Raw genomic sequence first — 22,296 nt, 5'->3', positions numbered from 1 at the left:
CTTGTTTTCTTGTCGCAACAAAAAATTTATCCTTTTGATGAGATGGGCCATTCAAACCTCGCCTAGGTGGCGTAGGTCAGGTAGGCCATTCAAACCTTCAATGGTTTTTCACTTCTCCATAAGTTTTGAAGGAATATGTATATTCTTTCGCACTTTTAAGTGAGATATTTTAAGTTCGAATTCACATACGTAGAATTTGATGGCAATTATTTGTCTGCCCCTAAATATTTCGTTGTGTGTATATATAAAGAAAAAGAAAAAGGAATACGTGTAGTGAATAAATTGTGGGTCCGTTTCCTTAAAATTTTGGCCTAATCCCACAAACTCGAGCCCATCCCAACCAAGTCCCATAACTAAGCCCAGACCCACATCAGAGCTTCCTTCCACGGCCCCAATGGCATTTTCGTTATATACCACAAAAACAAAGGGGTTGTGTTGGACGTCCAATCCGCCGCGTTCTTCTATAAAAACCCGCCCCAGCGTTGCTCAACCCTAAGCGCCGCTGCTCCTTCCTGTTTACACTTGCGCTTCGATTTCGATTTGTTTATATTCATTAGGGGTTTTATGCATTAGGGTTTAGGGTTTGTGGGTCGCTTCTGATAGGCGTTACGTTCATCAGCTGGTTTATAATTCCAGAAGGACGTGTCAACGGAAGCGTAAATCAGCTTCGATTTCCATCCCAAATTCATCAAAAAAAGCAGCTACGCATTTTTCGAAATGGTCGTAGACTGCTGTCTGGTTTTGGGCCGGAGTCGAGACATTGTCTTACAAATCACTGTCGGTGTTTTTGTTTTTTGTAGCTTAATTTTGTCGGGTGAGGTGGTGGTTGTTGCTTCATATGGTGAACGCCCTGTAAATTTCGATTGGATTGGGGATGTTCTAGTTTCCGAAGCATAGATTAAAATTACGAATTACCAGTATTAAACAGCACCGTGTCTGCTTCTTGCTTTTGCACTGTGTTACCTGTCTCCTGGTACATTTATTTATTTATTATTTTGTTAACTTTTTGAAATAATTTTTTTATGAAATTTGAAAATAATTGAGCAGTGACGATGAATCAAACCCTTGGCTGTAGTTCTGATCTGGTAATTAGTAGAACCAGAAGCTGATTATTAAGGGATGTCTCTGAGCTCACTTCAATCAATCCTTCATTTTTGTTGTAAGGTTAACAACTTGTGTTTTTGCTTTTGATATGCCTGTTGACGTTGAATGGTCGGACAGGAAACGAGATCGCATGATCCAATATTTTTCCTCCAAATTGGTCTCATGATGAAATTTTTTAATATCTTAGTGGATTTCAGTGAGACCTTAGTGCCAATGATCTGAATGTTACACACACTGAAGTCCCTAAGTTTGTATATTTTTTGGTTATCGCTCTGTTCATTTGATATAACGCAAGTGAGAGTACAGGAGATATGCAGAAAGAGAAAACGGGAGTGGGATAACCGAAAATAAAAGTTGAAGTGGAAGATACAAATATTGTACAGCAACACGCATTACATTCACACCAATAAGGTAACAGCAACATATAAATATGTAAACGAATGTAAGTAGAAATCAAACTGGTGCCTTTTGAGCTCAAGCTGAATCGAGGCAGCAGCGGAACATGGAGAACCTCTCCATAAGACTGCCGCACTCAGCGCACTGCACCGTCTCGGGCATGATTCCGGTTGCAGGCAAAATAAGACTGGTGCAGTGGTGTGGAGCTTGTCTGTGCACCCCTTCTAGGTGTTCATTCAGGGCTGGCATGAACCCTACTTCAGATGCCCTATTTTTCCAGTCTTTAAACTCCTCCAAGCTTTTCAACATGTGCTCTCCATTTGCCCTGGACATGACTGGGGAGCCTAGGCTGATCACTGCCCATCCGCGGTCGCTCGAGCCAAAGCTCAGCATCGATATGATCCCCTGCATTATAGGATCGCTTTTCCAAGGATCAGTTGGGGATGGGTTTTGCCTTGCTCACTTAGAAGTTGTCCTTTGGATTGCCACATGCTCTCGAGACGAATCCAGAAGAACCAAATGAGGTTCCAGTCAAGGATGTGGCTTAGCTTCTCAGTTTGGATGATGTTCATGATGTTCTTCACCACGATCTCCTTAGGCTTGCTCCGCCCCACATATAGCATTTCCAACTGAATGTTGGCTTCAACAGCCACGTTTCTTGCAGCCTTTGTGAAGTTTCGGATCCACTCTATGTCTTCTCCGCCATACAAGCAAATGTACTTCTTTTCCGTAATCTGAAATTCATGCAAAAATCACATATTCAAGAATCCGGATTGCACATTTTTAGATGCAGCATCTTAAACAATGATTCATATTCAGTCTAGTAGCATTAGATGCAAATACGATAGAATAGTATGTACCCAAGTACTTAGGTTCGGATCCATGGCATCAGCCAAAAGCTCGATCCTCCAGGTTTCTTCTTCCCAAAGCAATCTCTCTCTCTGGTTTGTGAAAGGGAAGGCGATGCTTCTCCAAATGCACATCATGTGAACCGCATTCTGGTGCACAATTTTGCCTTGAGGATCCATCACAACAAGCAGAGGCTTCTTGGCAAAATTCCACTTCCTCGGGTCCCTGATGTACCTGACCACAATCGGAGACACTACAGAAGGGTGAAACACGGTGTGCCATTGCATGCTATCTTTTAGACTCTCGAATTGCTTGTACTTGGCTTCAGTCCATGCATCCGTAATTGGAACCCACACAACCTCGTATTGGCTCTCCGGCCTTGTAGGGTTGTGTAGCTTTTCCGAGTTCATTTGTAGGACAATAATGTACTCGTTTTCGTGGACAACGTCTAGGTCTGTGATGAACAGAATCACTACTTTCCTCTTCAGCACATCAATGTCAACCTGTATTTCAGAAAGTTTTCAATTAATTGGGGAACAGAGTCGCTGACATTCAAAACATAGTCGCTCCGAGAAGAGAAAAGAATGTGAGGTTTTTAAAGCCAACCCTCTTCTTGTTGTAGCCGTCATATAGTGCAGGCTGATCATCCTTGTAAAACAAAACCCTCAGAGGCTTCGAGTTATCCATGTGTGGTGTTTCCAAGATGCGCGCGATTGTGTTGAAAGCTTCCTCTTCTTTGTTCTTCCCTGCATCACATAATCAATTATTTAGTTATATGAACAATTTATACAGGACAGGCCTAATAAGTGTTAATACTCTGTATCTTTTTTAGGTTAACACGCACAGATAAGTTGATGTAATCTGTCGAGGATATCTTCAAGGTGATCGAATATGTTTTTGAGCTTATGGGCCAGCGATGATAGTTCCCACGCCTCTGTCACATACCTGATACAACAGTCATTTGAGGCGGTCCAAATAGTTTTGTTCTCGAACAAATTAGAGCATGCCACAAAACAACTTACTCTGGCTCTGAGCCTGTGATTCCCAGAAGTTGTGATGCAGCAACTACAATAGCCCGAATTGTCCAGTAAACTGCTGTGGGGGTCTGAGCAGTGGCAGCTGTAGCTTTGATTTCGGGGCTCAATTGGGGATCGTTGTGAATCTCCTGTAAGTGAACAATGGTCTTGGTCACTTTGAAAATGGCCCCAACCAGACTGTTGTATGCATCGAACTTCGTTTTCAAACTAGTCCCCGCACGTTCCAAGATCTCTTGCAGTTGCTTAAGCTGTCCAACCGCTCTGGCGAGTGGGTTGGTGGTGTATTGCTGAGCCACGAGCCAAAACTCGCCATCTTTGATCGCAAATGCTCCCAAGGCAAGCACCACCTTTTCATCCCAATCGTAGTGTTGCACAATGTCTAGTATGTCCATTGTTGTCTTGTTTGCATCTTCCCCTTGCACAAATGTGCACATTAACTGTTTCCCATCAATCAACAAAATTGGCATGTTCGTATTGTTAGACTGTCAATTGAAATCGCACTCATGAATAATGTTGCGTCACAATTGGAAAATAAGTATATATGTAGAGGCAAACCTCGGAGTGAATTGCATTGAACACGCTGTGTGGAACATCAACGCTGTCGTGGAGGGTACTCAGGTTAGCATGGAGGGTCTTCTCATGCTCCAAAGCATCCGCGCGTGTAGCTGCCGGTGCTAATGCTCCCTAATTCACACACAAACAACATTGAAACAACATAATCGATCAGCAACAAAGTAATGAAACTAAATTAGCAGCAGCTACAGATTCTATGTACATAATTAAGCGACAAAATTAGGCATGGACGGACCGGGACTAGAATGCCATCATGGATGTCAGGTTTGGTGACGCGCGAAAGAATGGCCTCAATGGTTTGAAGAATTTGCGTGACTGCAAGAGGAGGCACTTCGTAGGGATGGTCATGAGACTTATCAGTAAGCATAATTTGGTTGACCAACGCACTGTCATCTGCTGTTTTCGAAAATTGACGATGTCCGTCACGCCCTTGTTTAAGCAGAGGAGGGCGATTATGGCCGGCTCCTCTGCTTGTTGGGTTGACAGCCTTATTGTGAGGTACCAGGGCCATTATCGAAGGTCGGGCTTTCTAAGCTATGAGGGGATGGAAGGATACCGGCAATGACTTCACAGTGTTGGTTGCAGTTGGTATTAGCTAACTAGGGTTTATATAGTACTTACATGGTGCATATCAAATGTAAAAAAAAAAAAAAAAAACAACAGTGTAAAGCTGCTACCTTGCTTGCATTAGGGTTTAAACTAAAAAGAGTTAGCATTAAGGTTCAAACATTCTTACTCCAGGAATATATTTTTATCTACTGACGTCATGATGCACTGTCACCATTCTGTATCTTCTTTCACCTTTACAAAATGTTATTGTTGCATTCGGAGTTTGCATCAAGTTTCAAATATTTATCTGAAAACGTTGATAGATCGTAGATTCCAAACCTAACAGATAAACAATCTCAATTAAAATCTCAGACGAGAAAGGATTTAGTTATTGCCTATGTAAAAGAAATAATATACATATCTACGATCTATCGCTAATTACATTGATACTATCTTTATCTTGTATTTGATCAAATAGCACATCAGGTGTTAGGTTTTATTACAAAAAAGCCTCATGTATAGTTAATATTAGAATCATTCATACTTTATATTGTCAAATTTCCGATGTAAAGTTTGTACATTCTTCACTGATTAAACAATGATCTCCGGACTCATGAAGCTTGTGTGAAGAATTATAAGTTCTTATTCAGGAGTGATCAAGAGACATAAGCTTCTGTCCGATAATTGCTTAATTTGTTCATTATTGTCATTTAGGGCTAATTAATCTATAACTTTAAAGGCAGACTATACAAAGCTAGGCGGCTAAACTACTGTTCAAGTCAAATAGAACCCAGTAAAGAACCCTAAACTAAATTATTATGATTATCTCTCTGATAATTCTTTAATGAACGAATTACTTTGGTTCATTAACTACTTTTTAGCCTCCACTTTTCATCATGTCCGTATATGTTAATCTTAACATGTAGCCATGCATGCCATGAGAGGCAATGCTTCCACCTCTAGTACAAATTAGGAGTGGAAAATGACAACAGTAACATTAATTATAGTGTTAAACTTATTCACTAATTTGTTCACCAAATAATATGTCAGGATGTGTAAATATTTTATTTGTTAATAACTAATAATGGATCCAGGTTTAAATCAATAAAAAATTATCATATCATTTGGTGAACGAGATCAATATGCTAACAGTACTCTAATAACTTATTAAAATGGACCCAAATTAAAAATGAATAATTGAAATTTGTTGGTAGCAATAATACTGGATCATAATATGATAGCACACTGTAGGTGGCACCTAATGCACTGCCATAATTCAGGTGTCACATTTATTGTCATACATAAATATAGCACTTCGAGTACTAGTAAAAAGCAGCAACAGTAGCTTGCAATCAGGTAGGGAAACTCAACGTATCGTAAAAAGCAGACTTGTGGTCCGGTGCAACAGAAGCTGATCAATCAGTGCAGCAGCGGAACATGGTGAACCGCTCCATGAGGCGGCCGCATTCAGCGCAGGCCACCGTCTCAGGCATGAGTCCGGTGGCAGGCAATATGAGACTGGTGCAGTGATGTGGAGCTTCTTTATAAACCCCAGTCAAGTACTCATTCAGTGCAGGCACAAACCCTATCTCGTTCACCCTTCTATTCCACAAGTTATACTCGCTTAAACTTCTATGCATGTGCTCTCCATTAGCCTTAGCCATCTCCGATGAACCGGCGCCAATCACAGCCCATCCACGGTCACTTGAACCGAAGCTCAACATCGATATGATCCCCTGCATCACTGGATCATTCTTCTTGTTGTCGGTCCTAACTCGACCAGACCTAACCTCAGACTGCATCTGGTGTCCCTTGGATTGCCACATGCTCTCGAGACGCATCCAGAAGAACCAGATGAGGGTCCACTCAAGAGTGTGGCTTAGCTTCTCAGCTTGGATGACGTTCATGATGTTCCTCACCACTTTCTCCTTAGGGTTTCTTTTCCCCACATAAAGCAATTCCAACTGGATCCCAGCTTCCCGAGCCACATTTTTGGCTGACCTTGTGAAATTTCTGATCCAATCTATATCTTCCCCGCCATACAAGCAAATGTATTTCCCTTCCGTGATCTGAAACACGTTGTGTCAAAAATTAGTACTAATATAAAGTGACATACTATGCTATCAAACTGTAAATATTCTGAAGCGAATATTAAATATTATAAAGCGAATATGGATATACCCAGGTAATTAGGTTCTGATCGATAGAATCTGCCAAAAGCTCGATCCTCCAATCCTTCTCTTCCTCCCAGAGTAATTTCTCTCTGTTGCTAGTGAAAGGGAAGGCTATGCTTCCCCAAACACACATCATGTGAACAGCATTGGTGTGCACTATTTTTCCTTGAGGGTCCATCACCACAAGCAGAGGCTTCTTGCCATAGTTCCATTTATCCTGCTTCCTGATGTACCTGATGACAGTCTTAGGGACAACCGAAGGGTGGAACAATGTGTACCATTCCATGTTCCTTCTAAGATCCTCGAACTGCTGGTACTTGGCATCGGTCCACATGTCCACAATCGGAACCCACACAACCTCATACTGGCTCTCCGTCCTGGTTGGGTTCTGCCGTTTTTCCAAGTACATTTGCTGAACAATCATGTACTCGTTTTCGTGGACAACGTCTGTGTCCGAAAGGAACAGTATCACAACCTTCCTCTTCAGCACATCAATGTCAACCTGTTTGATGTATACATTGGGTATGAGGGAGTTAATTGGTTAATTAAACATTGAAATCATAACTTTGACATTAACTTTCTTCCAAGTATGTGCTTAATGCAAGTAAAATGCATGGTTTAATTAAAAATTAGAATTCAGTTGATTAAAAATTAAGTACTTGATGCAGTCATCCAGCTCTTCTATATCCTTATTACTTTTTTTAATCAAGGTTAGTTGACCTGATGATATTGAAGATGATCTTGGTTGATCAATTCTATTTGATTATATATATATATATATATATATATATATTTATTGTAGGGATAGAAGAGAAGTGAGATTTCAGAGCGAACCCTCTTCTTGTTGAAGCAATCATAGAGTGCAGGCTGATCATCCTTGTAAAACAGGACCCTCAAAGGCTTGCTGTTGTCAATGTGTGGTGATTCCAAGATGTAAGAAATTTCACTTAATTCTTGCTCTTCTTTCTTCCTCTCTGCATCACAGCAGACCATTAATCTCTAGCTAGGCATTTGCATAAACATATAGGGTAATTAAGCTAACTCTACTTGTTAACTAGACTCACTGATGATGTCGAGTAATTTGTCGAGATTCTCCTTGAGGTGGCTGTGTATGTTTTCGAGCTTATGAGCCAAGGAAGACAGTTCCCATGCCTCTGTCATATGCCTAATAGAAGCCAAATAAACGGAAAACATAATGACTTTAACATCGCGTTTTCTTGCTTGCCAAATAATGTTAATGTTGTCAGACTATGGATATAAACCAGACACATGCATTCAGAAGAACGAGTACTTACTCGGGGCCCATGCCAGTGATCCCCAAATGCTGTGTTGCAGCAACTACAATACTCCGAATCGTCCAGTAAACAGCTGTGGGGATAAGAGCAGTGGTAGCCGCCGACTCTGCTTCAGTGGTCATGACGGGGTTGCGGTGGAGGTCATGTAGCTGAACAATGCACTTGGTCACATTGAGCACGGCCCTAACCAGATTGTTGTAGGCGTCAAACTTGGGCTTCAAACGAGTCCCGGCATGTTCCAGTATCTCTTGCACTTGCTTAAGCTGCCCAACCGCTTTGGCGAGAGGGTTGGTGGTGTAAAGGTGAGCCACAAGCCAGTATTCACCATCTTTCACAGCAAAAGCTCCCAAGGCAAGCACAACCTTTTCATCCCAGTCGTAGTGTTGCACTGTGTCTAATATGTCCATGGTTGTCTTGTTGGCATCTTCCCCAGACAGCCACTTGCAGAATATCTGTCACATATTTGAAGTGCCAAGACAATTAATAGGCCTCTTATTTTGTAAGTTCAACTAGAGGACCAAATTGTCCATAATGCCGATTGTTTTGCAATAGTGCTCATTATCTATCGCGAGAAAAATGGTTTTTTTTTTCATTGATTGAAAATCTAGATTATTAATCAAGTTGATTGTTGTCTGAACGTGCGATACAAGTTCACATTTAGTTGTAAGCTATAGTATGTATGTTATAAACCTCGCAGGAAATTGCATTAAACAGGCTGGTTGGAACATCGTAGTTGTCAGGGAGACTACTGAGGATAGCATGGGAAGCCTTCTCATGCTCCAAAGCATCGGCGTGTGCACCCGGCACTAGTGCTCCCTATTTAGACACAAACAATTTCACGCTATGAGCAACAACATACCGTTTATAAAACTAAATTATTGACGATAACATTTCTACCAAGTGATTTCTTGTGCGATTGTGAGAGCCAAACTTACCGTGACGGTGCTGTGGATGTCAGGTTGGGTGACGCGGGACAGAATCACGTCGACGGTTTGAAGAATGTGTTTCAAAGAAAGGAGAGTGACATCATAGGGACGGGCATGAGACTTGTCACTAGCCAGAATTTGGTTGGTCAGCATACTGTCATCAGAAGCTGTTGAAGAAAAGCGACGCCCATCTTTGGATAGAGGGCGGTTATAGTAGTCTCCTCCTCTGCGTCCTCCGGCGGTGGGCTTATTGTAATACTGAGCACCTGGTGCCTGGGGTGCATTATAACTCTGAGCACCTGGTGCCTGGGGTGCATTATAACTCTGAGCAGCCGGCACACGGGCCGGATCGTAATTTTGAGCCGTCGGCATAGGCGCAGGATTGTAATTCTGGGCAACCGGCATAGGGGCAGGATTGTAATTCTGAGCAGCTGGAATAGGGGCAGGATTGTAATTCTGAGCAGCTGGCATAGGGGTAGGATTGTAATTCTGGGCAGCCGGTACAGGGGGGTTATTATAATTCTGAGGAGCTGCCATTTCGAAAGGTTGAGGCTGTAAGCTTGCTTGTGAGGGGATGGGCAGGAGAGAAATGACTTCGATGTGTATTGGTTTCAGTTCAAGCCAGTTAGCTAGGGCTTATATAGTTGATGCATGCAATTAAAATGGATAGAAAAGAAGGGCAAAAACAATATGTGGTAGCTGCTACCTTGCTTCCATTAGGGTTTGCTCCAAAAGCGCCAGTAAAGACTAATATTTGATATTTTCATTCTTTAGAGACAAGGGCTTGTCTATAAATTTGTCTGGTCGCATTCGAAATCTTTTTTCACCTTCACGAAAGGTTACATGCATGGCAATCCTGATATTCTTACCCTAGGAATATTATTGTCATATATAGTTTGCCTATGCCGTGAGACACATGATTCACGCATGTTGTATAGTGTTTTGTTGTTACTCGATGAACTGTTATTACTGAATAACTACATGCATTCATCAACACAAATATAACATGTTTACTTGAAATGATAATCAAAATTATTCTAATTGTTGACTCTCATTGTGTTTAGACTCAGAACCGAAATGTAAACGGGTATGACATTACAAATTGTAATTCATGTCCAAAAGAACTAGGGATTGGAATGATTTGGCAAGTAAAAAATCTCATACATGATTGTTTTTTTTAGAAGAATAACTTCCGCCACTTAGTACTACGGTCTAGTGGTATTCCTTTTTACTTGTAAGTGAGAGATCTTAGGTTCGATTCTCGCCAAATACGAGTTTGAATCACATTATTGCTAGCCCATTATGAAGCTAAGCCCACCTCCTCTCCTTAGTGTAGATAATATCACTTGTTCAAAAAAAAAAAAAAAAAAACTCACAATTCGAGCACCAATGTTGTAGACTGTAGTATTTCAAACCAATCATGCAATGTCATATAAGAAAATTAAAACACTTCAGGGTCTGTGATAGGTTTGAAACTTTATCACCTAGCGTTTTGGCTGTATGTAAGTTTCTCTCATACTTCAATTCATCTGATACTTTAAGTCATCTGGATCAACATAAAAAAGCAAGATGGTCTTGCTATTCTAGGGCTAGAATTTTCCAATTTGTTAGGTATAATACGAGGTACTAATACTATCATTTATTAATTTTGTTAATTCAGTGTTAGCTAGTAGTATAGATAGCTAGCAGCTGGGATCACTGGCCTTTTGGCATTACCCAGAAGCGGAAGTGAGGAAGAACCAAGGAACCAGTTTAGCGTACGGAAAGAAGAAAATGTAATTAGAAAGTTGATTGCCTTCTTCATCCCACCAGTAATTTGATATTCTATACTCAAATGATTTAGTGCCTTTTCTTTTGGTCTGAATATATGTTTTGGTGCCTTTTGTACTCAAAAGTATAATAAGCTATTGGTTCTTTTACCAATCAAGAAAAGCATATAAATTTAGAGCTAGTGGCCAACTGAAAAATCCTACTCTGGAAGGGAAAGAAAACGAAAACACCTGCGTTTGAGATGCTTCCCAAACTTTTTTTTTTTTTTTTTCTCCTTGATTTTCTAACTTTTTTTTTTGTTGACGTATAGATTCCGAGACTTTCATCATGCTCATGAGGGACCAGGGGATTGCTTGAGATACAGTACGAAACAAAAAGGAAAGTGTTGCTATTATTATGCTATATATGAATGACAAGATACGAACAGAAAAAAGCCTCCAGAAATCCAAGATAAAAGGTCATATTATTACTAATATTACCGTTCAAGAAATCTACTAGCTGTGGGGCGTGGACTACATTCTTTCATCCAGAAAAACCAAAGGTTCACTAAGTTGGCTGTTGGGTTCATAATATACAAAATGAGAATAATTTATATGACACGAGTATACCGCTACGTGGCTTCTCATGTTAATAAAATCAAAACATGTGGGCAAAAACTTACACATATCTTTATTTCATTGGCATAGAACGTCACTATAACAATGTATTTGTATCATGTAAGTCCTTCTACAAAACTGATAAATTGATCTTCAAACTCAAGTTTTGATAAATTTTTTTTATTATATTCCTTGAGTGAGTTTCATTTTTTAAATGTGGGCCTGGTTGTGAAGATCAATTTTCTGGGATAGTAGTGAATAGAATTTTCCTTTTTTTTATTTTTTTATTTTTTTATTTTTTATAGATAGAATAGTAAGCCATAGGCCTCGTCTTTCTTCACTTTTTTGGTTCATCGAAAACACATTGAATATCCAGAACTTGAATGCTTTAACACTATGTTGGATGACAAAATGTAAGTTTTTAATGATGGAAATTTATATTTTAAAATTTGTAATTTTTTTGTTGACTAACTCCTAAAAACTACAAAGTCTACATGGCACGCATGTCGAGTAATTAATGAGCTAACTATATCATTCGGTTGATACGGGGCATGCCAACTCGTCGGCCGAGGAGTAAAATTTGTTGATGTTGCGTTGAACGCGCTACTGACTTCTTGATCTTGCAACTGCGACCGAGGAAGGAACACGTCTCGGCCTTCGGGTTCTTAAACCTGAAGACAAGGCTGCTAGTTTTGCGAAATTCACGAATCGTCGGCACCGGGTTTGGTCACAGTGATTATATTCGTAAGAGTATAAGCATGGCGAACCAGTCCAAACTATACGAACACATGTACTCAAAAGAGATGTATGTCTTGATAGTAAATGTGGTTCGGCCGTTAGAATGCCGAACTCTGAAACTCACTTGTGAGTATCCAATCATAAAACCACTTGGCGTTCAATGTGCTGAATGTAGTAACTTGTAACACCTCACTTCGCCGATAAGGCTAATAAGATGACCTCTGCCAATAAGGATTCGAAAACCCTTCTCGACCGAGACTTGGATAGGTAACCAGTCGACCTCGATGCAGTGCTGTTTATCCAAACTGAAGGTGCTCCTCGGTCAGCTGATTCTACGGCAACAGTTCTGTTTATCCAAACTGAAGATGTTCACCGGTTGCCTTCATAGTGCTGTTTATCCAAACTGAAGGTGTGTTGGCGGAAAAAGAAAATAAAAAATCTCAAGATGTTTGAGAAGTTTGTGCAGGGTAGTTTGTATGTTGAATTGGACGGCTCTCGAATGACGCATCCCCTCCTATTTATAACAACTAATCTCATATTGGCCGAATTAGAACTATACTCGAATTAGGATTCTTCATCCTAGTCCAACCAAGGCTCGGCCAATCCTACTCCTACTAGGACTTTGAACCAAATTCTCTATTTGGCCACCTTCACTTTTCAAATCTTAGCGTCCTCGCTCCATTGAGACTCCTTATCGTACTAGGACTTCGACCCATCTGCTCTTATCCAAATCACTCCTTCTGGCAATAGGACTCGACCGCCTTAACTGGGCGGCTTCTGACCACTAGACAGCCCATAGTACGTTAGGAAAAGTTTTGGGCCGAACATAAACTTATGCTCGGCCCAATAATATTATTTTGGGCCCAAACACTAACCTAAAAGAATAAGAAAATTCAAATACTAAATTTAATGTGTATTTAAAGTCAACAATATATATATATATATATATATATATATGAAAGATAATAATTAGGAAATATACAAGTGGAGGTGGTTGGTGGTGGTGGTGATGATGGTGGGTGGTGGTGGTGGTCGTGATGGCAGTGGCGATGATGATAATATGTGGTGGTGGTGATAGTGACAGAGATGATGGTGGCTGGTGGCAGTGGTGGGTTGTAGTGGCGGCAATGGTTGATGATGGTGGTTGGCAGTAGCGTTGACAACGATGGTAATAGTGATGATAGGTGGTGGTAATGATGGTAAATGGCGATAGCAACGACGGTGATGGTGATGGTGATGGTGACGATATTGATGATGGTGGTGGAGGTGATGATGATGGGTGATTGCAATGGAGAAGGTGATCATGATGGTAAGCGGTGGTGGCGATGACGGTGTGTGATGGCCACCGCGGCAACGATGATGAATATGGCTGGTGGTGGAAGCAGTAACAATGGTAGGTAATGGTGGTGGTGACGGGTGCAACTTGGGTTGGGCCAACCCGGAACTCGCGCATATCCAACCCAACTTTAAACGTGATTAGGTGAGTTTTTCTTAGTCATAACCCGTCCCAATCCAACCCGACCATTTATTGAGTTGAGTTGGGTTGATCTTTTTATCTGCCCATACCTAACCCAACCTAATCGATCAATCTACCTGATTGTAGCTCAAATCAAACTTATGCACATATTACACCAAGTCCAACATCCAACAACCAACAGCCAACAACCTTCCTATTATTATTTAAGCTCTATATGAATTAAGGATTTTTACGAGTGGGTTCAAATTTGTAGTCTCAAGCCTTATGCTTCACTAACTTTATTCTTATTTTTAATTATAATCGGTTATTTAGCCACCATCAACATTGTTAATTCAAGAAATAAGATGGTTTCTAAAGAATAAGTACAATATGTGAGGATTGAAACTGCTATGATACCAAATTGACACGCCCGATCCTGATATTCCTCAAACAACAGGGTAGGCACGTGCTGGCCGACACCCAAAGGTGACGAAGCCATATTAGAATGTATGAGAACAAGAAATAAATAAGACTTATAAATTTAAATAGAATTAATATGCAAATGAGGAACGTGTTGAGAGTATACAACTAATTTAGAACACTAAAATGAAATAATATAAAATTTAATGAATAAGAGAATGGGTCCTACACCGAGAGAACTTGAAGCTGCCGATGCAGAAGTGCAATGACGTCGAGATTGTACACCTTGATTCTAAAACCTGAGAGGGCGCAAAACAAACATGAGTGGACCAAGTTGATATATATATATATATATATACACAATAAAATAGTTATCAACATATTAACCCCCAAAGTTTTATGAAAATTAATAGCATAATAGGTAGTAGGTTTCCGAAACCCTAGCATGCCTTAAAATCTTTCATAAAACATATCTCGTATATAGTGGGCTAAATAGTGATATCCAACAACAATATCACCCGATCCAATGCCAGCTACTATGTCTCTGCGCCCTAAGCTATAGATTATTTCTCCCAACCCAATGCTAGCTCCATGTCTCTCGGCCTGAAACCAGCGATTATTTCTCCCAGCCCGCAACTAACAACCATATCCCTTGCTCGTTGGCGAAACAATGACCACTAGATAGGCACAAAACCATTGAACACAGTCTTTCCAAATATAGGTACATATAGCTCAAAACATCTTCATAGTATAAAGTCATCCATCATCTATATTATAAAGAAGTGTGTAAAAGAATATTCTAAATAGCATATAGTCATTCATCTATATACTATAAAGAACATCAGTTCGATAAAATATGATATCTCAAAATATTTGCAGTAAGCATATATCTCATAACCCGTCCAAATCCAACCCGACCATTTATTGAGTTGAGTTGGATTGATCTTTTTATCTGCCCATACCTAACCCAATCTAATTGATCAATCTACCTGATTGTAGCTCAAATCAAACTTATGCACATATTACACCAAGTCCAACAGCCAACAGCCTTTCTATTATTATTTAAGCTCTCTTATGAATTAAGGTTTTTTATGAGTCGGTCCAAATTTGCAGTCTCAAGCCTTATGCGTCATTAAATTTATTCTTATTTTTAATTATAATCGTTTATTCTGTTACAATCAACATTGTAAATTCAAGAAATAAGTTGGTTGCTAAGAATAAGTAAAATCTGTGAGGATTGAAACCGCTCAGGGTTCCGATATTTATGGTCAAAATGGAGGATGGAATAAGGGTTTGCCACGGTTGCTTCTTGGTGCTGCCAATGCCACGGCGTCTGGTGATCATACTTTTCATTTCTTCACACAATATTTCTAATTCTAAAGTTTGACGACTCGAACTCAACACATATAAACTCGAATCCAATTAAATTCAAATTCGAATGAACCCGAGTGAAATCAAACTCGAATCCAAATCCGAGTTATGATGGTTGGATTAGGATTGAATTAACCTTTCAACTTGCCCAACTCACCTGGTTGGAGAATAGTAAAGATAAACAACTTTGTTAAACATAACCTTGCTATTCTAATACAACTAAGGAGTGCATTTTGCTCACCACCCTCAAGTGATGGTAATGTTCACCACCCTATTTATCACTGTTAGATGTATTTGAATTTTAAGATTTGTGTCTATCCACTACACAAATCTTGAAATTCAAATTCATCTAACTGTGATAAATAAGGTGGTGAGCATACAACCGTAGTTTATGGTGGAGAGCAAAAATGCTCCCCTTTTTTTCCCTATTTTTACACATATTTGAATTGAACAAATAAAAAAAAATCAGGAGATGAAAATAAAATAACGAGAGTATGCAAATGAGAAAATGGGTTTGCGTAATCATTTCTTTTTCAAATTTCATTGGGAATTGTTATTAGCACTCCAAAATTTTCATTCTACACTCCAAACTTTCTATATTTAGAAAGAAAAATATACTTGTGAGGAGTGTAGAATAAGATTTTTGATGTGCTAATAACACTTCCCATTTCATTTGAAGTTTTTAATAGCTCCAGGATTTTTCAGATAAGGGCAAATAGTACTATTTCAAATTGAGCAATCACATCATTTATACATAACAAACTTCTTCATGGGGTGCTTACACTTGCCACAAACGACCACTCCTTCACCTTGTTCTTTACTAGGGTGAGTAAAATCATGACCACAAGGCCTAGGAAGAATAGGTGGTGCAAGGGCATGTCTAAGTGCACCAAAAAATCCTAACTCAGCCAAATTTCCTCCCCAACTAGGAAACAAGTCTAAGCATTCCATGATCTTCGGTCCTTCAAGTCTTATTATATCAATCGAATTAGATCCTCTCCCTATGACTGCCCAATTTTCGTCATTATTATCGATATCTAGCAATGCTGACACCTCATCTAAAACATTGTCAGTGTAGGTCTCTGGCTTGCCTAGCCGGAGTTTTGATCTTCTTATACTTTCCAACCGAAGCCAGAAGAAATGCGTTTTCATGGAAGGCAATGCGCTGCTCAATTTTTTGTAACGTACATTGGCTAAAATGTCCTTCACATGCGGGGTTGAGTTCCTTTTGCCGACATACACCATCTCAAGCTGCACTCCTGCCCTTTTAATAATCTCCATCTTAGCAGTGAATTCTACAATCCAATCTATGCTGTTACTTCCATAGATGCAAATATTTCTGCCTTCTTCCACCTGAAAACAATGCAAACTCACGAGCGTAAGCACCCAAAAAGAAAATAATGATTACTAAAGTACAAGAGAGGATTGATTCTACAAAGTAAATACTCATACGCGCTTAGTCAGCAGGGGGTCAATTTCATCAATCAAAAAGTGCAATGTCCAATTCTGCTCTTGCCAGAGTTCTTTCTCTCTTGATGCCGAAAAAGGATACGCTCTAGCACCCCAGATAAACAGCATGTCAATTGCATTAGGGTTTGAGACTGTTCCCTGCGAATTCAACACAACCAAAACCGGCTCACTTTTGCAGTACCATGCTTCTTTTATGAATGTCACCACTGCTGAGTTAGGAAGCCAGGGTTGCCTTATTGAGTACCAAGGCAAAGAATTTGATAAATATTCAAAATTTTCCTTTTCGGCATTGGTCCAAGTACTGGAAACTGGAATGGGAACCCATACAATTGCATAACTGGCCTCTACATCTTTGTTGTGAGGATGATTATGTGTTTGCTGAACCAGAAAGAGTGACTCCTCTATCGAAAGAAACTCTGGCTTTGAGATCAACAGTATGACTACCTTGCTCTTCAGATCAGAGACACCAAGCTGTGAACAAACCCTAGTGAGTTGGTAAAACAGTAGCAACTTATCTCTGTAAAAAGTTTAAAATTAGTTTACACTCCGGCACCCTAGATTTGCAGTTTTGTCAAAATGAAGGCAATCAGATAATACGCGCTAACAGTAAATAAGTACCAAAGATTAAGTGTAAAATTAGCACAATATTAATGTTTTTATGTGTGATGGCATCTTTGTAATTGGAGTATTTAGAAGATACATTGTGACACTGATCAGCATGGGATTTTAAACCTGCCTTTGCTTGTGAGGAGCATTGCTTGAGTGGAAAGTCATCTCTCAAGGCAAAAAGCAAGCTAAGCACCTCTTGGTTGTCCACTTGGGTCTCCTTGAAGATATTCAGCAGCTTATGATACAGCTTTGTCTCTGCAAGTTATGCTGAAAGTGTCAAGAATACATACCAATTGCTTCAATACTATGCTCAATGCATGGATCATAAACAAAATAAAAAGTTTTCAAATTCATCCTCTAAACGTCGACTTGTAACCTGTTTGGTGATGGCACACTTCCACCTGCTGTCTGAGGTGATCATAAATGCTGCGCAGCTGATACGTCAAACTTACAAGCTCCCATGTTGCAATTATGGTTGAATCTGAACACTTCAATTCGAAACAATTCCTTCACCATTAAATCAATTTATGGCAAATTCATTTGGTGTTTAATTACAAATCAGTATTTCAGGTTACTCGAACGTAATTTGGAACACAAATTAAAGCAGTTTAACAAAAATTCTTATGAACAATACTCAACAGAAGTTCATCATATTTTAATACACTAATCAAAGGGAAGGAATATGAACCTGGTCAGATTTCAAGGCTGTTGAATCTGTGATTTGAGAAGAGCATTTCAAGATGCCTCGAATGATCCAGTAAACAGCGATATAGATTTGGGACTTTGCAACAGCCTTTGTCTCATCGTCCAACTCCACACGCGAAAGTGGAAGTTTTTCAAACTTGATGATACACTTGGTTACATCCACCATCGCATCAACTAACAAACTCAAGGCGTTAAATTGAGGCTTCAAAGGACTCACGTCAGTCGGCAATTGCTTGAGCATGGCAACTGATATTGCCAAGGGAATACAAGAGTTTAGCTGCATTAGGAGCCTGAATTCGCCATAACTTGCTACAAAACATGTAAGCACTAATACCACTTTTTCACCCCATCTATATTTTCCCAGCAAATCAAACAAAATCATTGTCCTTCTGTGTAGGTTTTCTTCATCAGAGCACTTGCAAAGTATCTGCCATTTTAACAAATAGATCGAATTAATGCATCTGCACGAAGATCAATGAGAGAGAGAGAGAGAGAAGGTGAATTACCTCATGCGAAATCTTACAAAAGGTTTCTGATCCAAATATTCCGAGAGCTTCTAGTGTTTCGAGTTCTTCCATGTCGCTTACAATAATTTTTTCATTGGCATCAAGGTCTTCGTCAAGAACCTGAAAGTAAGTGTTTGATGAGATGAAAAGCTTGGAATAGAAGATCATGATGTTAATCACAAGTGCTCGAGAGTTCATAAGTTTTAGAATTACAAAGAAACACAAAAACAAATTCAAATGTATAAGAACAATCTTACGTAGATAAGCAGCATTTCCTATACCATTTATATTTTGCGTTGAAAAAAGGAAAAAACATATGCTAAAGTGACATGTGTTAGAAATGAGCAATTACTTCTGATGCAGCCGTGCAAATCATGATTTTCTCCACTGCACAAAGCAAGAGCTCAGAATCAAAATGGCAACCGTCAGGATCATGGCTAAGAAGTAGCTTCTTGATCAGGACTTCTTCTGACAAAGATGACACAGAGTCACTTCCGAGCGAGTCCATGGTGAAAGTGGTAGTGAACCAACGGAGGCAAACACATAAAACTAGGGAATGCACCAACTTAATTTTGCAGGACAAAAAAAAAAAAAATTCAGTTTCTCACACTGTTTGTTTGTAGAGAGCGCTTTTTAAAAAGGTTGCTGTTTACTATATTTTGAGTACACCAGAATCAAATTCAAAGCCTTCTCCTTTTGCACTTTGTCCTTAATTAGTAATCGCGAAGAGACGATTAATATAGAATACGACGCAAAGTGGATCATCAAAACAGTAAGAAATGTGTTTATTAGTGAAGTACTGGCTGCCTGGAAGAAGCATCTTAGGAAAAAGCACAGTTACAAGGGTCTTCAGCCATCCATCTCCTTTTGTTTTTTGGTGCTGAGGGAGTGAGAAACAACCACACTTAAAGGGAAAAGTAGAACAGAACCATCTGATACCAAAAAATGTAATAATAATCTTATGGCTCTTAGAAACGAAACACCTTGTTGCAGTTTGTGACTTGTAAATGTAACAATATGGACTCTTGTGATCAATTACTTGTGGAGTAGAAAAAACCACTTTATCGATGACATATAAAAAATAATATCGATTGCCTATCAACAATGGTAAGATGGAAAGTAGTAAAAATATCGAACATATCAATGACATATCTATATTTTAAATAAGTATAGCTAGTTAACCGTAACGTAAAAGAAAACTTCTTGTACTTTTGGGACTGGGGACCTAAAAATCGAGCAAACCCCATCACTAAGAAATCTAAAGATGAGATTTTGTTTGATTTTCTAGCCTTTTAGATAAAACTATGTGGTGAGGATCATCTGTATCTTCTTACAAAAGATGAGAGATCTCTCTCGTCTTTTCTTTTCTTTTTATCAACAAAGGAACATTCGAGCTTGGTAATAAGGACCTTTACAACTAAGAGGTAGTTGTGATATCACTCAGCAGAACAATCAGAAATATATCCGGCTCCTGTCTGCCGAACTGCTTGCAAGTCTGCGGTGGATTGTGCCGATCGACTTGGAAAAGGTTCGGTGTATTTTAACTCCCATCTTATTGAAATTTGTGATTTGTCAATCAAACAATATTGACACTACGAATTCTGAACAATTATTTCTGCAATGAAAAGGCTATGCTTTTATTAAGTCATTTTTTAGTACAGTTAATTAAATGTACTATTTTATTGACGATATATTGACAATCATATTAATAATCAAATCAAAATATCAATAATGTCAATAAAATCGACCACATATTGAGTTAACCACATTGTACAACAATCTTATGTTCATTACCTCGGAGCTTGGATCATGTACTCTGGGAGATTAGTATTGATTTTCATGTTAAACCAGGGACCGAAACTCGTCCATATCCTGATGTTCAATGCTGGAGGCCGTTTTACCCTTCACTAACAAATTCCAAATCTAATAAAGAGACTTTGTTCTCAGTCTTTGACATAAAAACTCTTTGGTATGGCTCACTTGTATCGTCTTACAAAAGATGAGAGATTCTCGCCCTTTTTTCTTCTTTTAATCAACAAGCATAGGGAGCGTCAGTTTAACTTTGAGTACAAGGGAGAGTCTACAGCGATTTATTCACGTCTACTACTAAACTTTAGTAATCTGACTTCTTGTTAATTTTTTTTTTTTGAACAAACAATATTAACACTAATGGTTCAAATTCGCCTTTGACGAGAATCGAACTTAATACCTCTCACTTACAAATGAAGAGGAATACACTAGACCGTAGTACTAAGTGGCTGTTAAATTTTATTCTTGAATGCCAACCACAACACGTTTGGATTAGTAACATACATACTCAATACAAAAATATCTTTGATATTGGGCCCAATAAACATTATAGCGTTATCTGCCCACTATTAAGTGGCCCAAGCATACTTAATTTTCAACCCAAATTCAGATTTTTTTTTTTTTTTTTTTTTTTTTTTTTTTTTTACAAACGATATTATATGCACCAAGATGGTAATGGAGTGTGTTAAATCTTACTAGGCTAGCAATGTAATTCAAATTCGTCTTTAACGAGAATCAAACTTAAAACCACTTACTTATAAAAAAAAAATATCACTAAATTATAATAATAAGTGGCAATTCTAATTTTAAATGTCGTTACAACTTTAAATTACCAGCCAAAATGACGCGTCGTAGCTCTTTGGCGAAATACAAATTAGTTTGGAGATTCAAATTTAAATGGCAGTATGGTAGAATTAGATAGAAAATTTAGTATCGTTACTGTGGGAAAGATCCACGGCACCATATTTTAGACACCAATTTGGTCCTAACTCTACCGACCTTTTATCATTGATGACGTGTTTCCGTGCTCGTAAACAAAATTAAAAATCATAATTTCGATTTCGGGTTATTTGTGTTTACTAAAAGAGTAATGTTAGGAAAATTAAATTTTGTAAATCAAATGATACCGTTATTGATAATTGGATTATTGCGGTTAATTAATATGCTTATTTGTTATTGGTGACACATCATTTAATATTAACACTAATGGTTGAAATTCGTTTTTGACGAGAATCAAACTTAATACATCTCACTTACAAATGAAAAAGAATATATTAGATCGTAGTACTAAGTGACTGTTAAATTTTATTCTTGAATGCCAACCGCAACACATTTGGATTAGTAACATACATATTCAATACAAAAATATCTTTGATATTGGGCCCAATAAACATTATAGGGTTATCTGCCCACTATTAAGTGCCCCAAGCATACTTAATTTACGACCCAAATTCTGAATTTTTTTTTTATTTTTTTATTTTTACAAACAATATTATATGCACCAAAACGGTGATAGAGTGGGTTAAATCTTACTAGGCTAGCAATGTAATTCAAAATTGCCTTTAACGAGAATCGAACCTAAAATGACGTTACAACTTTAATAATAAGTGACAATTCTAATTTTGGATGTCACTAAATTATAATAATAAGTGGCAATTCTAATTTTAGATGTCACTAAATTATAATAATAAGTGGCAATTCTAATTTTAATAATAATAAGTGGCAATTCTAATTTTAGATGTCGTTACAACTTTAAATTACCAGCCAAAATGTCGTGTCGCAGCTCTTTGGCGAAATACAAATTAGTTTGGAGATTCAAATTTAAATGGCAGTATGGTAGAGTTAGATAGAAAATTTAGTATCGTTACTGTGGGAAAGATCCACGGCACCATATTTTAGACACCAATTTGGTCCTAACTCTACCCACCTTTTATCATTGATGA

The 22,296-nt window shown here is 38.6% G+C and overlaps 2 protein-coding genes, 2 non-coding genes and 1 pseudogene across 5 annotated transcripts; 2 read left to right on the top strand and 3 right to left on the bottom strand.

Moving 5' to 3' along the window:
* Positions 1-828: 828 nt before the first annotated feature.
* LOC137733086 (small nucleolar RNA snoR137) lies at positions 829-981 on the top strand. Its single transcript, XR_011068403.1, has one exon. It is a non-coding gene; the product is annotated as a small nucleolar RNA snoR137 (small nucleolar RNA).
* A 279-nt stretch (positions 982-1,260) lies between these two features.
* Positions 1,261-1,347, top strand: LOC137733071 (small nucleolar RNA R11/Z151). Its single transcript, XR_011068389.2, has one exon. It is a non-coding gene; the product is annotated as a small nucleolar RNA R11/Z151 (small nucleolar RNA).
* A 90-nt stretch (positions 1,348-1,437) lies between these two features.
* Positions 1,438-4,536, bottom strand: LOC137731753 (protein SIEVE ELEMENT OCCLUSION A-like; annotated as a pseudogene). Its single transcript, XR_015957786.1, has 7 exons — positions 4,195-4,536; positions 3,942-4,070; positions 3,372-3,823; positions 3,194-3,294; positions 2,956-3,095; positions 2,361-2,852; positions 1,438-2,234 (listed from the first exon to the last, which is right to left on the bottom strand). The product of XR_015957786.1 is annotated as a protein SIEVE ELEMENT OCCLUSION A-like (transcript).
* Positions 4,537-5,691: 1,155 nt separating this feature from the next.
* LOC137731752 (protein SIEVE ELEMENT OCCLUSION B) lies at positions 5,692-9,529 on the bottom strand. The gene is made up of 7 exons (XM_068470948.2): positions 8,913-9,529; positions 8,668-8,793; positions 7,978-8,429; positions 7,747-7,847; positions 7,517-7,656; positions 6,690-7,184; positions 5,692-6,577 (listed from the first exon to the last, which is right to left on the bottom strand). The coding sequence occupies exons 1-7, from the start codon at positions 9,438-9,440 to the stop codon at positions 5,924-5,926; spliced, it is 2,496 nt and encodes an 831-aa protein (XP_068327049.2). The 5' UTR covers positions 9,441-9,529; the 3' UTR covers positions 5,692-5,923.
* Positions 9,530-15,951: 6,422 nt separating this feature from the next.
* LOC137731427 (sieve element occlusion protein) lies at positions 15,952-20,093 on the bottom strand. The gene is made up of 7 exons (XM_088687367.1): positions 18,897-20,093; positions 18,545-18,664; positions 18,022-18,465; positions 17,710-17,821; positions 17,461-17,588; positions 16,707-17,195; positions 15,952-16,607 (listed from the first exon to the last, which is right to left on the bottom strand). The coding sequence occupies exons 1-7, from the start codon at positions 19,050-19,052 to the stop codon at positions 15,999-16,001; spliced, it is 2,058 nt and encodes a 685-aa protein (XP_088543493.1). The 5' UTR covers positions 19,053-20,093; the 3' UTR covers positions 15,952-15,998.
* Positions 20,094-22,296: the final 2,203 nt, after the last annotated feature.

This window comes from Pyrus communis, chromosome 16, assembly GCF_041283825.1.
Source record: "Pyrus communis isolate YQ-2024b chromosome 16, ASM4128382v1, whole genome shotgun sequence".
Lineage (NCBI taxonomy): Eukaryota > Viridiplantae > Streptophyta > Magnoliopsida > Rosales > Rosaceae > Pyrus > Pyrus communis.
This window is presented reverse-complemented; position numbering and strand designations above follow the sequence as displayed.

Excerpts from the sequence above, each read along its gene's own strand:
- LOC137731427 (XM_088687367.1), bottom strand. The coding sequence starts at position 19,052 with ATGGACTCGCTCGGAAGTGACTCTGTGTCATCTTTGTCAGAAGAAGTC. Across the intron at positions 17,589-17,709 it reads AGTGTGCCATCACCAAACAG|AGACAAAGCTGTATCATAAG; the intron begins GTTACAAGTCGA and ends CATAACTTGCAG. Across the intron at positions 16,608-16,706 it reads ACCCCCTGCTGACTAAGCGC|GTGGAAGAAGGCAGAAATAT; the intron begins GTATGAGTATTT and ends CATTGTTTTCAG.
- LOC137731752 (XM_068470948.2), bottom strand. The coding sequence starts at position 9,440 with ATGGCAGCTCCTCAGAATTATAATAACCCCCCTGTACCGGCTGCCCAG. Across the intron at positions 7,848-7,977 it reads ATCACTGGCATGGGCCCCGA|GCATATGACAGAGGCATGGG; the intron begins GTAAGTACTCGT and ends GGCTTCTATTAG. Across the intron at positions 7,657-7,746 it reads CAAATTACTCGACATCATCA|AGAGGAAGAAAGAAGAGCAA; the intron begins GTGAGTCTAGTT and ends GCTGTGATGCAG.